We start from the raw sequence: 22,167 nt of genomic DNA, 5'->3' as shown, positions 1-22,167 counted from the left end.
GTATAAAAGACTATACTCATAAAGACACAAATGTTCTGTGCCTTAGTGCAACCGCTTAAATCTGATTATTAAATTTAAAAAAAATGTTTAAATGGTAAAAACATATTGTGATTCAGTCAGACCCTTTAAAGTACGTCCATAACCTAAAATTGACATTTTCTTTCTTCTTATTATGCCCCATCAGGAATTAATCTCACAATCTATTTCTTTTATCGTCTAATTTCTTGATTAATTCTATTCATTTTACATTTGTCATGCATTTCATGCTTCTTTTGACACATTACTCTTCATTTGGAAGAAGTCAGGGGATTGCCTTTAGCTTTTGGCCAATTTCATGCTTCACTGAAATGAATGGCAAAGTCATATAGGCGACTTCCTTCAAAAAAGGATATTCCACAGCTCCTCAAAATAATTTAAATACTTCATTTCCATATGAGCAACAGAACCCCAACAGTGCGAGAGGGGCTTGGTTACCCACACAAAAGCAACACAGCATGTTGGAATTTAACAAGGGATTTGTTATTTAAGATTGAGGATTTATGTGACACTAATAATGTAAGCTTAACACATTGACAGTAAAGAACAATTCCATCTGGTCTTCACATCAAAGCAAATATGTGCCTCCATTTGACTAATTATGAGATACAATGCGGCCTACTGTAGATCACATTCAAATAAGTCAGGCAGAGCAAACATAAATCATTTTAGATTCGATATTGGGCCTCAGCCTAAGGGATGGTCTACAGCAGGGGTAGCCAGCACGGTGCCCGCGGTATGGGCTTAGATATGTCTCATAATTATTTGTGTGAACATAAAAATAATTTTTGTGTAAATATGTGATTTGTAAATGTAAAACACCATCCACAAATGCATTTAAAAGATTTGCAAACTCACAAATACATTTGCAAATGTAAAATGGATCTGCAAATACGCAAAATATTTTTACAAATAAAAAAAAGATCTTTGAATATCTCTTTAACATTTACAACTTTCGATCAGGCATTTGTGAATCCATTTTGTATTTGGCGACCAAAAATGCGCTTGTGGATCTCACATTTCTGCTCGTGGATCTCAAATCTCTGCTTGTGGATTGTCTTTTTACACACACAGAGTTTTGAGACAAACTTTCCGCCGGTCTCGGCTAAAATCTACTCGTGTCACTCGGTTATTTTCGGAAACCACGTGATGGCCGGCTGATGACGACATTTCCGCATGGTTTTCAAAGTAAGAGCATGATGGTTTGTTTAATGCGCTGTTTTTTTAATGAACAGCGGAACGTTAGATGCATTCTTCATCACCATCATCATCATGTTATAGTGATACAGTTAGTTTGTGGTTCAACTTTCTTCATTGTTTTTTGTGTATTCAGTCAAGCAGGTCAAAGTTACAAAGCACTTCACATCTTATTAATCGGCCTAGTTTTACCTTACCAGTGCAGTGGTAAGGTAATCTGTAGAAAAGCACCGTATTTAATGTAGCCTTCATAGTAAGGCTACATTAAATGTTATAATATTCATTGTGTCCTTTCTACTGTATATGCATATATTCCTGTCTATTGCTTTCATTTGTATTTAATGTTATTATGTTTATACTTGTTTCCACACATTTCACAATTTGGGATGAATGAAGTATCTATCTATCTATCTATCTATCTATCTATCTATCTATCTATCTATCTATCTATCTATCTATCTATCTATCTATCTATCTATCTATCTGTCTATCTATCCGTCTATCTATCCGTCTATCTATCTATGTTGCACTCTCTGATCATTCCTGTGTTTTCTTTGAGAGCTCTATTTCTGTTCACAAAAATGTTCAGAAAGAGGTAACCACAAAGCGATATTTAACTGAAAATACTAGGGAAATGTTTACTCATAATTTTTCATCCACACTTGCCCCTGCTAACATCTCAGTAAATGAGCTAGTAGATCATTTTAATTCAAAAATTAAAAATGTTATAGATACCATTGCTCCAACTAAGGTAAAGGAAGTGATTGGCAAGAAAATATCTCCATGGAGAAAGGCCATGACCGTGAGAACAGAAAAAAGAGAGTGTCAAAAAGCTGAACGTAGGTGGCGAAAAACAAATCTCCAGGTTCACTTTGAAATCTATAAAGAGAGACTTGGCCTTTATAATTTGGAATTGAAAAACGCACGACAGTCTTTCTTCTCTGACATCATTACCAAAAACAAAAACAACGCACGTGCCTTGTTTGCTACCGTCGACAGACTAACTAACCCCCCAGTGTCAGTAGCCTCTGAATTTCTATCCACCAGGGCATGCAATGATTTTGCCTCCTTCTTCACTGACAAAATTCAGAAAATTAGACAAGCAGTCAGTGCCTCTGCATCAGGTACAGCAAATGTGTTGTCCCTATGTCCACCTAATATCAATTCAAACACTATGACACAATTCCATCAGATTAATGATAAAAACTTAGAGGACATTATTCAACTTCTGAAATCCTCCTCCTGCTGCCTTGATATTATTCCAACAGGATTTTTCAAAGATGTTTTTCATTGCATGGCCTCAGATCTATTTCATATAGTAAACACATCTCTTCACTCAGGTATTTTTCCAGAGGCCCTGAAAACTGCAGTCATTAAACCGCTCTTAAAAAAGAATAATCTAGATGCCTCAGTAATGAACAATTACAGGCCAATATCAAACCTGCCATTTCTAGGTAAAATCATTGAAAAAGTAGTATTTCAACAGTTGAGTAACTTCTTGCATTTAAATAACTGTTTGGATGTGTTCCAGTCAGGATTTCGTCCAAACCACAGCACTGAGACTGCTCTTGTAAAGGTCTTCAATGACATCCACTTAAACACAGACAGTGGCAGAACTTCAGTGTTAGTATTATTAGATCTCAGTGCTGCGTTTGACACTGTTGACCACAACATATTACTAGACCGACTAGAAAACTGGGTGGGACTTTCGGCAACAGTTCTAAATTGTCCTACTTAAAGGACAGAAAAAACTTTGTTTCTATAGGTAAATACACATCTGAGTTGATAAATATGACATGTGGGGTACCTCAAGGCTCCATCTTGGGGCCTCTTCTCTTTAACATCTACATGCTACCACTGGCTCAGATAATGAAAAACAACAAAATAAGTTACCATAGCTATGCGGATGACACACAAATTTACGTAACAATTTCACCAGGAGATTATGCTCCAATTCAAACACTGAGTAAGTGCATTGAACAAATCAATGACTGGATGTGTCAGAACTTTCTCCAATTAAACAAGATAAAACTGAGGTAATGGTTTTTGGAGCCAAGGCAGAACGTATAAAAGTTAGCGCTGAGCTTCAGTCTGTAATGTTCAAAACAACAGATAAAGCCAGAAATCTAGGTGTAGTCATGGACTCTGACCTGAGTTTCAACAGTCACATTAAAACAGTTACTAAATCAGCCTACTATCACCTAAAGAACATATCTAGGATTAAAAGACTAATGTCACAGCAGGATTTGGAAAAACTTGTCCATGCTTTTATCTTCAGTAGACTCGACTACTGCAATGGTGTCTTTACAGGTCTCACTAAAAAATCTATTAGAAAGCTGCAGCTAATTCAGAACGCCGCTGCTCGAGTCCTCACTAACACTAAGAAAGTGGATCACATCACACCTGTTCTGAACTCCTTACACTGGCTTCCTGTGTGTCAAAGAATAGATTTCAAAATACTGCTGCTGGTTTATAAAGCTTTGAATGGTTTAGGCCCAAAATACATGTCTGACCTACTGCTAAATTATGAACCATCCAGAACTCTCAGGTCTTCAGGGACTGGTCAGCTTTCTGTCCCCAAAGTCAGAACTAAACATGGTAAAGCAGCGTTCAGTTATTATGCTCCAAATATCTGAAACAAACTCCCAGAAACCTGCAGGTCCGCTGCAACTCTTACTACTTTTAAATCCAGGCTGAAGACTTTTCTTTTTGCCGCTGCTTTTAATTGAACTATTCACATCTTAAACTGCACTGTAACTTTTATCCATGTATTTTTTCTTTTAATGTTTATTTTATTATCTTTTCTTTTAATGACTGATTTTAAATGCCATTTTCTTAATGTCTTCCATTTTTGTAAAGCACTTTGAATTGCCTTGTGTTGAAAGGTGCTATATAAATAAACTTGCCTTGCCTTGCCTATCTATCTATCCATCTATCTATCTATCCATCTATCCGTCTATCTATCCGTCTACCTACCTACCTACCTACCTACCTACCTACCTACCTACCTACCTACCTACCTACCTACCTACCTACCTACCTACCTACCTACCTACCTACCTACCTACCTACCTACCTACCTACCTACCTACCTACCTACCTACAGATAGATAGATAGATAGATAGATAGATAGATAGGTAGATAAAGATAGATAGATAGATAGATAGATAGATAGATAGATATATAGATAGATAGATAGATAGATAGATAGATAGATAGATAGATAGATAGATAGATAGATAGATAGATAGATAGATAGATAGATAGATAGATAGATAGATAGATAGATAGCTAGATAGATAGATAGATAGATAGATAGATAGATAGATAGGTAGATATATAGATAGATAGATAGATAGATAGATAGATAGATAGATAGATAGATAGATAGATAGATAGATAGATAGATACTTCATTCATCCCAAATTGTGAAATGTGTGGAAACAAGTATAAACATAATAACATTAAATACAAATGAAAGCAATAGACAGGAATATATGCATATACAGTAGAAAGGACACGATGAATATTATAACATTTAATGTAGCCTTACTATGAAGGCTGACCTAAATACGGTGCTTTTCTACAGATTACAGGCGTAATTTCTACTGGGGACAGGGGGGACATGTCCCCCCCACTTTTCGAAATCCCATTTGTGTCCCCCCACTTTACAAATATGTTTATTATTATTTTTTAACGCAAGCCATCATCGCCACGGAGGAGCACACAGCCTCTGAGCGAGCGAGACAGAGAGAGAGAGAGAGAGCGAGAGAGAGAGCTATGCATACCTTTATCTATTTAATATAGACAAAGTAAGAAATCATTCCAATGTGTACTATAGGACAGTCAAAAAAACAAAAAACTGTTTAAAATGAGAGTGATTAGTAAAATATGCATAAATGAAAAGAAAGAATACTAACTAGGTAACATAAGATAAGAATAAACCAGTTTAAATGATTTGTTATTGGTTGTGATCATATTCTAAAGATGTTTGGATTATTGAAAAGTATACAGCTCCCTTTCATCTGAGTGTTGAGAGCTGTATCCATCAATTCATGTTGCGCTCAAAGTACTCCAAATTGATGCATTTCACTTCAACATTTAAAAAATAATCTTCCCGGGGGTGCATGCCCCCGGACCCCCCTAGAGGAGGTGAGGTCCACCCCCAAATAAAGCAGGTTAAAATAATTAAATTGCATACATGTTCTTTTAGTTAACACTGAAAACAGGTCCCACAGACCCAAACTGCACACAAAGGTTAAAGGTCAGCATATAATAATGTTAAAATGTGCTAAATATATACACTGCAAAAAAAAGAAAAGAAAAGAGGAGTAAAAGTAGCTCACGACTTGTTTTATTTTTTGAAAGTAGCTCTCATCCTAAAAAAGGTTGGTGACCCCTGGTCTACAGTATCTTTTAATCTTCAAAATGTTTGCTCTCATGCTTTGGCCAGTTTTGAGTGGCTGCAACATGAACTCTGGCTGCAGATATCCACGATAATAGAGCCTGCTGATTGGGAGACTTCCGATTCACTTCTCGCTATAAAAAATGCAGCCCTTAGGTTAAGTCTGTGCATATCAGGCATGACTTGTTACTGATATGACTTCAGTGAGCTTGTAAACATCTCTGCAGATCTATATTTAATACTGCAGGACAGACAAAAACACATCGAGACCGAAAGCAGCTTAAAAAGATAATGTTGGGTCATGCGGAGAAAGAGCTATCGTACAAAATGTCTATTTAAATGTGGCTTTTGCATGTTACCTGTCTTTGTGTGTGTGTGTGTGTGTGTGTGTGTGTGTGTGTGTGTGTGTGTGTGTGTGTGTGTGTGTGTGTGTGTGTGTGTGTGTGTGTGTGTGTGTGTGTGTGTGTGTGTGTGTGTGTTTGTTTGTTTGTTTGTTTGTACAAGGGTGGTAAATTCTAACAGAGTGATAAATAAGTGATAAATGTCTGAGCATGTGTCGTGTGACTCTGTGAATCTGTTTTCAATTCACACACTACCAAAGGTATGGAAAGACCTCCTCTTAAGTATTACTGCTGAACCACAAAAGATAGCCTTGGCACACATCTCGTGCTCACTTTTAAAAGGTCAGATTTAACGTTTTTATGTGATGTTTTACTGTAAAAGAGGGGTAGCAGTATAGTTTTTATGGGGATGGGTTCGCTTCCATAAGTGGTAAAGAGAAATGAATGAGCCCTGTTTAAACAGTATATCATATTATTCATTACAGAAGAAGAACAAAGGGCTGTACTGTAATTCCATTGGTCAGCCGCATCCACAGTCATGTCAGTTATGCAGATTTGTACACTATTGAAGATTTATTAGTTATCGGAGCCGAACAAATTAACAAACATCGCTGTGTTATGAAGTTGGTGGCGAACTTAAGGTCAGAAAGCTACATTTTTAATAAAAGGCTTGAATCCAATAACCATTCTATGAATACTGACTGGTTTTCAAAGACTTCATTTATGATTAATATTGTTGGCAGCTCCAGGATTGGTTTGGGTATAGCTGTTCATTTATTTATGCCTGTATTTCCTGTACTGTCATCACTGGACATTCACCACTTCCTGTGGTCATTAACAGTATAGGACGACACAATAATCAAGATTTTAATGGCATCAAGACCTAGGAGACCATTAACATTTCTTGAGGTATTAATGAAACTGAGATTTATTGCATTTGTATTGTTAGATTTTAGACAAATTGCTGTTTTTTTCTTATATGCAACAATGGTTTTAATTCCCCTCTGTGCTGACTGGAGGTCTACAGGGACTTTTTTGCTGAATGGTACACATTTTCCACACACTAATTAAATCCTTTTCTTCTCATACAGTTAAACAAAGGTAATAATTCAGCTCAGGCCTTGACTGCCTAATTTGCACCATAAATCCTGCTTTAAATCCTTAGGAGGTAGGGAAGAACCCCTTTCTAACCAACAGGGCATTGTGGTTAACCAAATTGGTCAAGGGGTTTAATAAATGCATTCAACCTTTAACCTTGATAAAAGTCTGAATTCTCTTTGTGTGTTATGATTAATAACACAAATAAAATGACTACCATGAGAAGAGCAATTTCTATGTAATCGGCTAAAGTATTCGACTGTGCCTTTGGCGTAGGGAAATTCCTACTACGCCTTAAACATTTAAGTTCTTAAAGAGCGTGATGTGTTATGTGCGCAATCACACACGACACCACCCTGAGTTATATACTGTACTGCATGTGTTAATGTACATGGGTCAGACCCCCATAAAGAAGTTATTTGTTATTACTGCTTTGTGTATGTTGAGCTCTGTCTGGAAGCCACAGCCCAAGTGTTGTTGAATAGCGCATTGAAGTGTTTTTACAACCTCTTCCTCCTTCTGAACTTTATCAAGCGCAAACTGAGTGAACAATGACGTCCGTTCAGTAGCTGCATAGCCTATATATAATCTGATCTATTAAAAATATACAAACTAGTGTTCTCTTCCTATTTTTTTATCTACTTAAACAACACGTAATACCAACTCCCCACATGCAACAATAAAGTACATTGCAGTGTTGGGAGTTTTGGTATTTAATGGTCATACACAACATTTTCTAATGGGTGGACCCCCCACCCAGTCCCCCAGAGGGCCTTACCACAGAACCAATTATTTGCTCAGGCTCTTGATTAAACCCAAGAGGAATGTCTTTGTCTCAATCAATTAAATAATAACATGATTAGTCTAACAATAATTCCTTGAATCAGACACAGATTGAGTGGATTAGACACGGCTGGACAATCAGCTGCAATGTTTTTTTTTCTTCTTTTCTTCGCATCGCCACATTCAATTTGTAATTAGTTTCTGATGTATCCATTATTTCCTGTCTTTGTTTCGCCTGAATGAGAAGTTTGGGATTGAGAAAAACCATTGCTTAAGAAACACGTATCATTAGGCATAACATGAATGTAGAGCACATTTCATAACACACATCATTGATTTTGTCTAAGTGTGAAGTTAAACACATTGGCTCTTTGTGTGTGTGTGTGTGTGTGTGTGTGTGTGTGTGTGTGTGTGTGTGTGTGTGTGTGTGTGTGTGTGTGTGTGTGTGTGTGTGTGTGTGTGTGTGTGTGTGTGTGTGTGTGTGTGTGTGTGTGTGTGTGTGTGTGTGTGTGTGTGTGTGTGTGTGTGTGTGTGTGTGATTAGGATATAGGTTTACCAGGCGAAAAATTGAATAGGCCGCTAACATTACTTTAAACTAGCTATATACATTCTGCCCATACGTGTTTTTTATACTGCATTAACAAGATACGATGTAAAATGGCTCCGTGTTGACGTTGTGTTTCTATGGGAGAGGGGGGCCACCCTAGTGGGCTTAAGAGCTACCCTCGGTTTCGCGCTCCGCTGAAAATGATCGCCTAGTGCTTCCCTCAAAGTTCAAGTTACTTCAACTATGACCTTGTTACCGCTGACCTTTCGTCGTGCAGTAAGCAAAGAGCAACTTGTTTATCATGTGAATGCAGCTTAATGGTGTGGACCATCCACCAGAAGACAAATACGTGTTGATTTTTGAGTGTTGATATTTAAAGGGGACCTATCATGCAAAATGCACTTTGTGATGACTTTTATACATAAATATGTGTCCCCGGTGCGTCGGGGAACTCACGCAGCGTCAGAAAATAAAACCCTCTCTCTTTTCCTCCGTATCCATATCTTTTGAAAACGGGTGTACAACGAGCGGATACAGATTCCATCCGAACTGACGTCAAATCGGCAGCGGACCCACAGAAAGTTGCTATCAGAAACAATGCCTGACGTGTTTTGGACGTAATCTCGTCTTTGTTTACATTAGCAAGCCTCGCTAACACTCAGAGCTAACCTGTACTGGAGAGCACATGTGTTTAAAAAGCAGGAAATAAAAAAAGAACTCACCTTGTGATAAATCCGCAAGAGAAAAAGCATTTGAGCTCCATACTGTTTCAGAAATAATCCTTGACGTGGTTTAAACAGGATGGCGTTTTATCACAACAGAATTTAACTTTATCTCCGGTATAATTCTGATCAGGAATTAGCTCCGCCTCCTCTTCTTTCTTTTTTTCAAGCTAAGGACCCAAGATCCGCGTTTCTCTAACAGGGCTTCAAAAGAGGGGTTTGAGCAGTATGAGGCATGGCTACAATGGGGGATCTGTTTGGTATTTTGAAAAAAAAACTTCACAGACATGTTTTGTATAGGTATGGCCCTACAATATATGTTTCAAATATAGCATGATAGGTCCACTTTAATTAAATTGTCAAAAAAAAGAATGCTCATGCTTAACCAAGCTAATTACAGCAGATAATGATAATAAAAACATGTCTGAGAGGGGTATCAGTCTTATCATCTAACAAGCAGGAAACCTAATAAGCAGTTCCTTAGTTGTGTTTATTTTTACAAACAAGGCAAATGTAATACCACTAAAGTAATTTGACATTTAAGAAAACAAGTGAGTGAAAGTATTTAGGCTCTCTCATTTCCTCTCATGCTGCTGGGAGCTTTCCCCAGAGGAGCAATGCCTCCACGTATTGTTCCTCACAGATTACAGGAAAAATATATGATGTGTGGGGGAGGTGAATAAAGGGTCATCGGGTCATCATTACGACTTTCTATGCGGTAGAAAAGTACAATTCCGAGCATGAGATGGTGTGTAGGGGAGATAGATGTATTGTAAAAGTATTTGACTAAACAGTGTAAACTATAACTGGGGACAGGATCCAAGACAGTGAGAGGGCTATCCAAATGTGAACGGGTTCTGCCTGGGAGTGACAGGATACAGGAACACAGATGTCACAAACTGAGGAAACCAGTCATGATTAATCGAGCCTGCACACTCTTATTTTCCAAAGCAGGGCGCTGAACAGAAATAAAAATTACATTACATTTAGCCTAAATCCAAAGCTAGCTGATTAGTTCAGTGCAGAGCTTGACTGATATTTCTTTTTAAGTATCTAATATTATTAGTTCAGTGCTCAAAGCCAACACCAACAGATCTAATGTAGCTCAGCACTGTGAAAATAAAATGTGCAAACAGATTAAGCAAGAAATTCACAGCTTTTTATCGAATCAGTGTTAATCAAAGCAACCCTATGTCTTACAAATTATATATTATTTAAACACAACTTAACTATATTTTCAATTATGTTTTGAGGGTAACGCATTTTCTCTTATTAAAGGGGCTGAGTTATGCTAATTTCCAGGTTCATGTTTGTATTTTGTGCCTCTACTGTGACTGTCTACATGCTTTAATGTTCAAAAAGCTCTTTATCTTTCTCATACTGCCAGATCAGGTTGGTATATGCAGAGACGTGCAAAGTACAGCAGAGCCCACATAGGGTCCAATGTTCATTTGACCCACAATCTCTACGTAAGTGAAGGATCGCAGACAACATACTGATCTTATCAGGAACAAGGCCAAACAGGAGTTATGTTCTGTGGGTTGTGCAAGGTATCTGGGTCACTGAAATCAGTTGAGTGAGACTCAACTGGGAGCATTATTGTTAATCCTAGGTGAAGTCTAGACATTTCCCCTCATTGATGTAAGACACAAGCTTCAGAGATCGGCTCTGTCAAAATTTGCAAAATTCTGCATCTACAGCACATGTCTGTTTGATTGTGTGAAGTCAGAAAAATAAGTCAGGTATTTAATTTGATGCCTACTATGTATTAAACATTCATTCGCAGAACACACCTTTAAATAACATGGGTGTGGTGCAATCTTTCCACAGGCAGTCTAGTCAGCTAGTGCCTTCCCCACACAAAAAACACACAAATTAGGTCTAAACATCATTATAGTAAATAATGAGTACTGACCAAGTACATGCATAGCTGATGTCACACATTGAAAACACAGAAAAACATTTACAACCCACAGAGGCTGACCTGTTCTCATCCCTCTGCCTTTTTGATTGTATCTGTCACAGGTAGCATTTCGTTTCGAGCACTGAGCTCTGTTTGTTTGTCTAACACAAAGATACGTTTTTATTCGGTTACAGAATTTGATTAGAGTTCCAGATATATGAAAACCCGGCATTGTGACAGTATTTGCATAGACTTAACGCTACAGAAATGCAAATATTTTCACATTTTTGCCTTTTTGATGCAGCATAGAGTGAGAGTTTCATTTGTCTCTGGCAGAGTTCATTCTGGGTTGCAGACTTACCAGAAACAAGAGAGTTTAAGCATTTAACCTTATGATATTTATCAATGTATCACTACATAAACATTTTTTCATTCTGCTAAACCCATTTCTATTAATAGCAAGTGCTGCATACATTTAATGTTAAAGCTTGGCAGGAAATGTGCAAAGGTTGTATTTCTCCCAGTAGATTCCAGAGTAGAAACTGTGAAATTGGTTTAACAGACAGTTGGACCTCAGTGCTTAGATTGCACAACTAAAATAAAGGTTTTCTCTCAACTTTAAACTAATATTTTTCTTTCTAAAAAATAAGTGTTCACATGCAGAACTAACTACTCATTATATACAAGAGATAATCCTTATTTAAATGTTCAAAACTAAAGCTAAAAGTGAGAAAAGCCTGTCCTTGTGTTTGCAGATTTGACTCACGGCTGCAGGGACAATGTGTTCAAACTCTCGGGAGCTCTCAGCACCCTCCGCAGGCTGGCTGTCTGATTGGCTGAGCACTGGCCATGATGTCATCACTGCACGTTATAAGGGCTCTGACAAATAGCCTGGGAGACACATTAGAAAGAAGCACTCCTCAACTGAGGAACTGAGGCACTGAGTGAGACATACAGAGATTAAGAAAAACAGACAGTAAAATGAAGAACATGTGACAGGGAAGGAACTACCCGAACAGTGAAATTGTTACTTTGTATGGGAGGCAGGAAAGGAGACAACTACCTGTGGAGGTTTGTACTTTTGTTTTTGCTTGACTTGTTTATCATGTGTGTTTAAGCTGTGCTTGGTGAAGCAAAACAGGATGTAAATAATTAGTTTGTGTTGACGGTGCTGTACCTTTTGTTCTCCTTTTTTTGTGGAAGTATAATCAAGACTGCAGAAAATGTGGCTTTTGTTTAGTGCTTGTTTTATTTTATTTACCCTTTTTTTTTTGTTATGCATAGCATTTCTATAAACAATTATTTGTTGTCTTGTGTTCTGATCAAGATACTTTTAGATACTGATTTTCATCTTTGTGTGTGTGTGTGTGTGTGTGTGTGTGTGTGTGTGTGTGTGTGTGTGTGTGTGTGTGTGTGTGTGTGTGTGTGTGTGTGTGTGTGTGTGTGTGTGTGTGTGTGTGTGTGTGCGCGCGTGTGTGTGCGTGTGTGCGTGTGTGTGGTCTCTTCAGATGGGAAGTACCACCCTCCCAGTGTACCTCAATGTGAGTGTGGGACTGATCAACTCGTCGTCAGACCCAGAGGAGGGTTACAGTGAAGCCACCATGATCGTGCTGGGCATCATCATGTCCTTACTAGTCCTGTGCATTGTCTTTGGAAACATCCTGGTCATTACAGCCATCGCCCGCTTCCAGCGTCTCCAGAATGTCACCAACTGTTTCATCATATCCCTGGCCTGCGCTGACCTGGTCATGGGTCTCATTGTGGTTCCTTTCGGTGCCTGCTACATCATCTTTAAGACCTGGCACTTTGGTAATTTCTGGTGCGAGTTCTGGACTGCGACTGATGTTCTCTGTGTGACTGCAAGCATCGAGACCCTATGTGTCATAGCGATAGACCGTTATTTGGCAATCACCTCTCCATTCCATTACCAGTCGATGCTCACCAAGTGCAAGGCTCGCATTGTGGTTGTGCTGGTATGGGTGATTGCCGCCTTGATATCTTTTCTACCCATCCACATGAATTGGTGGGCATCAGATGATGAGGAAGCTGAGGTATGCCGTGCGAACAGCAGCTGCTGCGAGTTCCACACCAACACGGCTTACGCTATCACCTCCTCAATCATCTCCTTCTACATCCCTTTGATCGTCATGGTTTTTGTCTACAGCCGAGTTTTCCAGGTGGCCAGACGCCAACTGAAGAAGATTGACCAGAGCGTTGGACGTTTTCACAACAGCGACAACAGCAACCTCAATTCTTTAGAGGCCAACAACGGGCGTGGCAATAAGAAGGCCAAGTTTTGCCTGCGGGAACACAAAGCCCTAAAGACACTGGGCATTATTATGGGGATTTTCACTCTGTGCTGGCTGCCCTTCTTTCTGCTCAACGTGGTGGTGGCCATGTGGAAGGTGGAGGGCATTGAACTCACCTTCAGGATACTAAACTGGATAGGTTACGCAAACTCTGCCTTCAACCCGCTCATTTACTGCCGGAGTCCTGAGTTTAGGTACGCCTTCAAGGAAATCCTTTGCTTGAAGAGGAACCGCCTCAGCAACGCGGGGCCGGTGAACGGATACATCTACAGCAGGCACAGCTGGCAGAGCGAGCAGCAAGGGAGGAGCAAGGGCAGCCTGGAAGAGAGTGACAATAATGAAGGCTGTCAGGGGAAGGGAGCGGGGGTCTGCAGAATTATGGACAGAGCAGTGGACCCCAACGGGAATTCCAACAATGGCCTATCGTCTAACTGACTGCTAGAGACTGCTCAACCAAAACTGTTATAACCAGCAGAGGAAAGTATGTATCTTATTTTTCAACCACTTTTACTTTTGTTACAATTCTCATGTTGAACTTCCATCTACCTCATCACATTTCTTTTACCATTTGTTTCATAACTAACTATTTAATATGACTGTCTCCCTGTCTGTGTACACTATGGCAGTATCTCAGCTGTATATGTACTCTGCTACATGTTGTGTACAGTATACAATTGCTGGTTATCTGGCTCAGATTGAATTTGTGGGCACATTTTTTTGTCTCAGAGTTTTTGGCAAAATATCCCACAATCTATTAGCGTAAAAATGTTTTTGGTATTCAAAGTAACTGATTCAGAGGCTGTAAATTCCATTAGAGAATGCCAATTTGGCATGAATAGCGAGTTATTTCCATCAGATGAGGAGCATGAAAGGATCAAACTTAATGCCTCTTTGGTGCTTTGTTTGAAGTAATACATTCCAAATCACCCAAATCATGCCTTGGCTTCGTTTCGGTTTTTTGTTTCTTGATGATTTGTCATAGTGTGAAAGATGATCATCAACAGGTGTGGGAGAACCTGTCTGTCTCTCTCTTTCCGTCTCTCACTGCTCAGCAATGTGGCGAGGCTCTGCTCCCTGCTCTAGTGTTTTACAACCTGTTACATGCATGTTTTCTGTTGCCAGCAGATAGCACCAGAAATATGAAGTTATCTACATCTAGCTGTGGCCATCCTGTGATAGGTCATATATTAAAACCTGCAAATGTGGATAAGTTGTATCAACCAGATTCCATTATCTGCCCTACAGATATCTAATATCTTTAAAGGCAGAGCAGATGGCATTAATGTGGTTAATCTTGGGTTTTGACCTTTAAAGCTTGCAGCTGTTTTCTGAATACATTCAAATGCACACATGTGCTGCTACACAGCCTACAAGTCTTGCCTTTAGTCTATTTATGTGACATTTAAGATGGTATTTGGTACATAATATAGCAAATAAGGCAAACTATGTGAGCCTTTCTTCTCCACTATATGTGCCGGTTGCAACAGTCACCGTTGTTTGTTGCAAAAGTCCTGTTTGTTTGTCAAAGTGTGGTTGCTGTGTCTCAGCATAGTGTTTACTGAAACCAGAGAGTCCGTTTCCTTAGTCATGGAACAAGTGTTCAAACCCAAACAACAATAAACAAAAAGACAAGCGATAACAGAGTTCCAGGCACGAGACTGTGACATACTCAGACTGTGACAGAAACGAAGATGAGCACCTTTGTCACTGCTTCCTGACATTTGCCAGTCTACTCACTGTAAACGGATGTCTACATCTTTATAGAATCACTCTCACATTTGGAAAAGACACTTAGGAGTCCATTGAGCAGTGCCTCAGCTGCTCCAGTTGTTTCAGTCAGTCTACTCTTGACACTGCTCGGTGTGCTGTCTCCAGGAAATGCCCCAAATCCAGCTGAGCCCAGCCCAATAAACATGAATAAACCCATTATCTTCGCCGTTTAGCTCATCAGATAACTCCCTCCTAAGGATAACTGGAATGGATTAGTACATTGCAAAGTATACAATTCCCAATTTCATGATAAGATGTGATGAGATCCAAAGAGCAAAGCTGAAATGGCACTATCTTTCTATCACCGGTTTGAAGACTCTTGGGAATGTCTCATCTTAACGGCATGCATTAATGGAAAATAAGGTTTTTTTTTTGCCAATTTGTCAATCCACAGACTTTCCCCATACTAATGATAGGTGTTGCAAGTGTAACCCCCTTTTTCCCAGTCAATGTGGGGATCTCTATGTTCTGATTCAAGTGACAGCATGCTAAATGTGGCTACTGTAGGCAGGAGGGGGAGCAGGGGTTCTCCGCCAGTCTAAATCGGTGTTAGTGACCTGTGTTTTAGTGCATGTCGTTAAGGTCAGCTGACAGTCAAACTGTGAACTTTGTTCCCTCAGAGGTATCCATATGTACTGTATCGCTAGGTTTGGTCAGCACTGTTGTCACAGACCTTAAGATTAGACGTAAATACGGTGTCATCTTACGTCAATGTTTGCCATGTGAAAAACAAGCTTTCCAGTGTGTCAATCTCTTTTTCTGTTTTTCTTCTTCATGGATTTACAGCAAAGTAAATTCAGGGGTTGGATGTCATAACAAGCACTCTCCAGGGTTTTAACTCCATAACTTTTTAACTGTACGGGATGCACAAAAGAGATATTCTAGACCAATATTTTGAAAGTTGACTATTGTATTTATTCACTCACAATTAATTGATGCAATGATGCTGAAATACTAAGTCACTGCTGGATTGAAAAAAAGTTCTATATTTAAGACCTGTCATTTTTTTTAAAGCACTGTCCAAGTGATCTTTTGCACGTCTGCTTTGTGTACTTGTGGTGTTATATTTGTGAACTATGGTGCCATTTCCTTTCAAAGTGATCTGTTTTAGTCCAAGTGAAGTTGTTTGTTACCTATATATCCACACTGCTCCCTCCTGGCAGTGGCCTCTCCTTGCACCTCAGCTGTCTTACACGGTTACTGTTTCATCGATACTCCTGTTTAATGAGGAATGTAGTTCATGGCTTCACCCACTCATGCTGGAGGACACAATAGTGTTGCGTGCACTTTGTTTTGAGTTATTATCCAACACTACAACATTCCAAGTACAGCTTAAGGTTTGTCTACTGATGCATACAATGAACAGTATGTCCCAGCAAAAGTTTGCCCTGAGAAAAACAAATCTCATCCATTGGTATGTTTGTACCATCACTGGAAACATAGAAGATTATTTTAAAAGTGCAGTCTGTGTTGGTTGAGGGGATTTATTACAATGTGGCACGTATATGTTCAGTGTAAAATAATAACATTTTTTATTCATTTTAATATGATCAAGTCTCATGTGGGCTAATGCTACTGCTATTTCTCACTAATAAATGTTTGTTCCCATGTAATAAAAGTCACTTTACTCCCCATGATCTAAATAAGGTTGTTGAAGCAGCACTGTACTGTATAGCACTTTCATGAAACTTTTGTTGAATTATTAAACAATTGAATCCAAGCTCAAGTTCATGAACTGTAAACAATTACTGGCTGGGGAGTTCAATTGTACTAGTTCTGTGGAAGTCCTTTTTCCTGTTTGCAGCTAAAAGTTAAAATGTCGACAGAAAGGTAGTCGAAAATGAACTGTTCTGAAAAGTTGATGTACGTGAATATGGATATTGGTCTGGCCTTCATATGAAAAATGAACCTATGACATGTGAAGCTTTTTCGAGTGAAAAAAAAACGTGTCACTCAGCTGAATGTTTACTAAATGTTTGCTAAACCAATTTCGCACAAGTTGTTGTCATTGTTTGTTACGGTATTGAAGCCTGTTACAACATGTGGTGTCCTGTGGTATTTATAAAAAAGCAAATGTATGTGCTGTGACATTTGTATTCGAATAAATTATGTACATGTTGAATGTAATGTCCTCGTTGCTGTGTTCTTTCATTACATTTTGAAACAGAGAGCAGTTGATTCTACACCTTCACATTTTAAGATTAAAATGTGAACCATCTGAATGATGCATCAGGCCTGCACAGTGACACACTTAAATCTATTTCAGTATGGGAAAACCAGTCACAAACATGTGATCGAGCCGAAGTGATGGACAGGAAGCAGATCGGTATATTATGAAACTGTTTCCACTCTCCTTTTAAAACTGCATGTCTTCCCAATGCTCGACATACAGTAACAGAGCACCTACTTCCATCCAAAATATCCAAGGGAGGAGGACAGTGGAGATATATAGAGCCATAAAAATTTCTTAATATTTTGCACTTACCCAGAGTGGACAGCATTTGTCATCTTTCTTTCAAAAACCTGATATGAATACATTAGACACATTTAAGAGCATATATCTATTGGGCGGCTGTGGCTCAGTGGATAGAGTGCTGGACTTCGAATCAGGGGGTACGAAGTTCGAGTCCCACTGCAGTCAGCATGTCGTTGTGTCCCTGGGCAAGACACTTCACCCCAAATTGCTCCTGTGGGGATTGTCCACAGTACTGAATGTATGTAACTCGCTTTGGATAAAAGCATCTAACAAATTACATGTAATGGCATGCTGCTCTGTACTGACAAGAGTGAAAATACTTTACAGAGTTCTTATTCTCGCGACTGGCTGTGAGGATTAATTCTTTTTAATATGTTTTCTTATCATACTTATATTCTTAGTAGTGCACAAAAACGACTCTATTTCTTCTGGATAGACCATCAACTGGCAAAGATAGTGACAACCTGACAGTTAGCTTTAGCCTCAGTCTATTAGCCTAGCATGCATGTAGCAGTCATGTCCAAATGAATGAGCCTTTTATAGGGTTCTCATTTAAAAACAAATGAATGAAAATTAAAAGGTAAGCCAGTTAGCAGTGTTTTAAACAAACCTATTAAGCTACTGTAACATTAGCTTACATTTGCTAATTAGGTAGAGCAGATAAAACCTGCTGCCAAAAGTGGTAATTTCAGCCAACATATGTGGGTGACAACTACAAGCCATGTTGTGGCCCTACTTTAAAGTGGACCTATCATGCTATAATTGAATAATATAGTGTAGGACCATACCTATATAAGGCATATTTAAACTTTTTTTTTTTCAAAATACCAAACAGATCATGCATTTTAGCCATGCCTCATTTCGCTCAATTTGCACTTTTTTAGCTCTGTTTTTGCAAGGGCAGATTCTGTGAGAACAGCACCATCTACAGGCCTGGCATGTGTACTACAGCGTCTCCAGCGCTTTCGAACGGCAATGGCCATGGCTGTCTCCTCCTGATTGGTGGAGTTGGCCCAATAGCCGTAGCGCCACTGTCCTCACGTCAGGACAGTGTTCAAATCTGGATCAGTTTTTATCAGATCCGTTGCAGCCCCTTTTTTAGAGATTTGGGTATGGAGGAAAAGAGAGAGGGTTGTGTTTTCTGACACTTGGTGAGTTCCCTGGAACACCGGGGACACATATTCATGTATAAAAGACGTACAAAAGTGCATTTTGCATTATAGGTCCCCTTTAAACGTTGAGGAATCAGCTGTAGACACACTTGTGATTAAAGGCTTTTCATGGACTCATTATTCATGCCTTTCCTCTGCAGTCGAATTTCAGTCAGAGACGTCTTCAGTGTAAATGCATGCAATTTTGCACACAAGAGCTCTTCACCGCCCATCACCCTCTAATCCTTTAAAACTCAAGTTTCCTCCCGCAGTGTCAGATTGCAATTTCAATTTAAGTCGTGTCAAATGCTCCATGTCTTTCAGAGGTTTAGAATTGCACTGAGGGCAATTCACAGGGATGTGTTCAGACATAAGTTGGTGAGTTCTGCCATGTGCTTAAGGAGCTTCACAGACAATTTTCAATACTGACAGAAAAAACTTCAGGAAATGATACCCCTATGTTGTCAACTGCTCAGGCTTTCAAATACAAGTCCATGCATGCTAAAATCTATCATCGGATACGTAAGAACAGGAAAAAAGGGCAATTTTTTCAAACCTAGACCTACCATGTTGTCTGAGCCACAGTTTTTTTTCAAAAAGTACCAGGGAGAGAAAACACTTTGGTCTGTTTTGGTGCAATATGAAATTTTTCTCAGATATTTTAATCGTGGCAGTGATGAATATACATACAGGGTGTGAGCATGTGAAAACGTTGTTCCTGATAGTTCTATAAATCCCCCTGGCACTTTGGTGAATGCAGTGGCACCAGAAGTCTGCAGTCCCCACGCTCCCAAGGGCCTCAGTAGCATGTGCGCGTGTGTCTGTGTGTGTATTTGATGTCTGCGTGCAAAGGCACATCTCAAAACATAGCTTGTGCACATCTGAAAAAAAAGCTTCACCCGACCTGAGGTTATGAAAGCAAATATGAACTCAAAAAATGTGCTTCATTCTGTTTTTAAGGCCAAAGAAAACGCAATAGAACACAACTTCAAAAATATTGAACTTCTCAAACTTCAGATTCAACCAACCTTTTTGCTACTAATGTCACTGAGTACAGTCATCCTGTTAATGTCCTCATTCATCAGAGTCAAAACTAATTTTTGTTTCCTTTCTGCAACCATATATAAGCTGAAAATATAAGATAATCATTTATTTGACAGTTGATTTATGCTCACATCTGTAAAAGTCAAACCTTGAAGACAGAGAGTCTGAATAGTGCAGTGTCAGCTACTTTCCCTGAGTCCCTTGACAAAATAATAGAGCTTTTGGCAATGAAATAGATAACATTTAAGAACATTTTTTTTTCTTATAACGTGTAGTGCAAATCAATTGGCAAAATACCAAGCTGTCAAAAAGACGGATGAAACATTAGTGATGTAAAGGCAATATAGGAAGTAGGGGTCAAGGGTTAATTGCATAATGAATGATGCCTCAAAAGTGCTTTGGGAACAACAAATGTAGTAGCAAAACAGCCAATGTGTGTTTTTTCTACTTCTTCTTTTTCTTTTTCTACTACTTCTTAAGCGTCGCCTACACGGCAGCGTGCGTTGCCGCTTCAACGCTTCTGCGCATTCACTTTGAATGGGGTGACGTCACGCTTCGCCGAACTGCATTGTGGGAGCAAAGCGTAGCTTTTCTCGCGGTGCTCGCTGCAAAAGTAGAGCAATGTTCTACTTTTGAAGCTTCGACGGAGGCGTCAGCCAATCAAATCCCGCGTATGCAAATCTGCCAGTACAAGCGCTTGCCAATCAAACCGCGTGTATGTTGGGAAAGCCAGACCGCAGTTCATTTCCTCATATGTCAAAAAATGGAGGAGAAAATAATCGTGGCGGTAGGGAATCACCCGGTGCTATACGACCAGTCCCTCTTTACCTACCGGGATATAAACCGGAGGAGCCAGGCATGGAGGGAGGTGGCAGAGACAGTGGGTTAAACTGGTAGGTTTTCGCCTGTTTGGGGAGTTTATATCCAGTGTACTTCGTTTGAATGGACAGCTAGCAAGCATAGACAGTATATAGCCAGCATGGAATGTTGCGTAAAATAGCACCATAGACATTAATGTCATAAATGTTCATCATATACTGTCAAGTGTGACATGTAAAACCTTCTATGCAATTGACAGGAGAGATTCATGTGATTGGTTGTTGGTCGCGTTGCTCGCGTAAACTCCCCAAGCTCAAGACACGCCCACCGCCAAGCGTCAACGCACGCCGCCGTGTGTAGGGGCCGTCAGTGTCATCAGGAAGTAAAAATAAATATATTCTACGTCATGCTAAAACTACACAGTAAAGACATCTTTCTGAGCTTCTCTCCTTTTCCCTGTGAATTAATTTAATAAATAATTATTAATGAGAAAGAAAAACTTCAGATACTGTATCTAACAGTTGCCATTTCGGCCATCTTGCTCTTGGTCAATGGCATTTTTTTCAGGAAAGCATACATTGAATTTAGTTGATTCATTTAATTTGCAACATTTTAAATGCTTGTTCTGGTGCCTTTAATCTCTTGCATCTTTTTTTTTTTTTTTTCTCTCTCTTCCTTTTTCGTGTCTGCTGAGATATTAAGATAATATAGGGTTGGTTATTCTAACAAAGACCAATTGAGGATAACGCTGCCCAGTGCACTTGTGAACAGATCTGCTCGTCTGAACCGACTGGCCACAAACTGAATACATCAGTGTATGGTTTCTATGATGAAAGATGCATTCTGGCTTTGGTTTACATGAGGTCAAGAACATGTTCTAACTGGGTGGTCTCACACAATAACTTAACCATTAGCAGGAAGTGTCTACTTAATTTCAAGTGTCAGCTTCAGCATATTTAACATTTTACTATTCTTTTTCCTTATCTTGCTGCTGATGGTATATCACTTTTGGTGTAAATCTTAAAAAATAGACACATTGACACAACCAAGGAGCATGCAGTTAACATACCGATTGAAATGCCCGTTGTTTTCTTTTTTCTCCTAATGGCTCAAATATCTGACAAAAACAGCCATAATTTGCTTCCAAATAATGAATTTGCCTCTGAGCCAGCTCAAGTATATTGTATTCTTAATGATAAGCAATTACATTTGTTGATTGCTTTGTTAAGTATCAATTTTAGCACCTTTCTAAAGCCATAGTGCCTCCTGCATGTAGATACAGCAAGTTATGCTAGGTGTTAATGGATGAACATGAGAAGTGTCGTATGGTATAGTGTTTTCTCACTGGCCGATGTGCGTAAATGGGTGGCCTTCATCTCCGGATGGAAGTTGCATTCAGGAAATGTTCCTCTGTAAAAGTAACTGGAAATCTCACAGGTTTTAAATCATCCAGCAGAAACACAAACACAGGAAGGAATGATTGTCACATTATTGTAGTGTCCTAACAAGAGTGGAAATCCTCGTTTCGAGCTTTCGCAGCAGGGCTTGTCAGACCTTGTCAGACC

The 22,167-nt window shown here is 39.2% G+C and overlaps 1 protein-coding gene across 1 annotated transcript; it reads left to right on the top strand.

Annotated features, from left to right (window-relative positions):
• The first annotated feature begins 11,948 nt into the window (after nt 1-11,948).
• adrb2a (adrenoceptor beta 2, surface a) lies at nt 11,949-17,235 on the top strand. The gene is made up of 2 exons (XM_034121315.1): nt 11,949-12,104; nt 12,542-17,235. The coding sequence occupies exon 2, from the start codon at nt 12,542-12,544 to the stop codon at nt 13,775-13,777; it is 1,236 nt and encodes a 411-aa protein (XP_033977206.1). The 5' UTR covers nt 11,949-12,104; the 3' UTR covers nt 13,778-17,235.
• Nucleotides 17,236-22,167: the final 4,932 nt, after the last annotated feature.

This window comes from Trematomus bernacchii, unplaced genomic scaffold (assembly GCF_902827165.1).
Source record: "Trematomus bernacchii unplaced genomic scaffold, fTreBer1.1, whole genome shotgun sequence".
Classification (NCBI taxonomy): Eukaryota; Metazoa; Chordata; class Actinopteri; order Perciformes; family Nototheniidae; genus Trematomus; species Trematomus bernacchii.
This window is presented reverse-complemented; position numbering and strand designations above follow the sequence as displayed.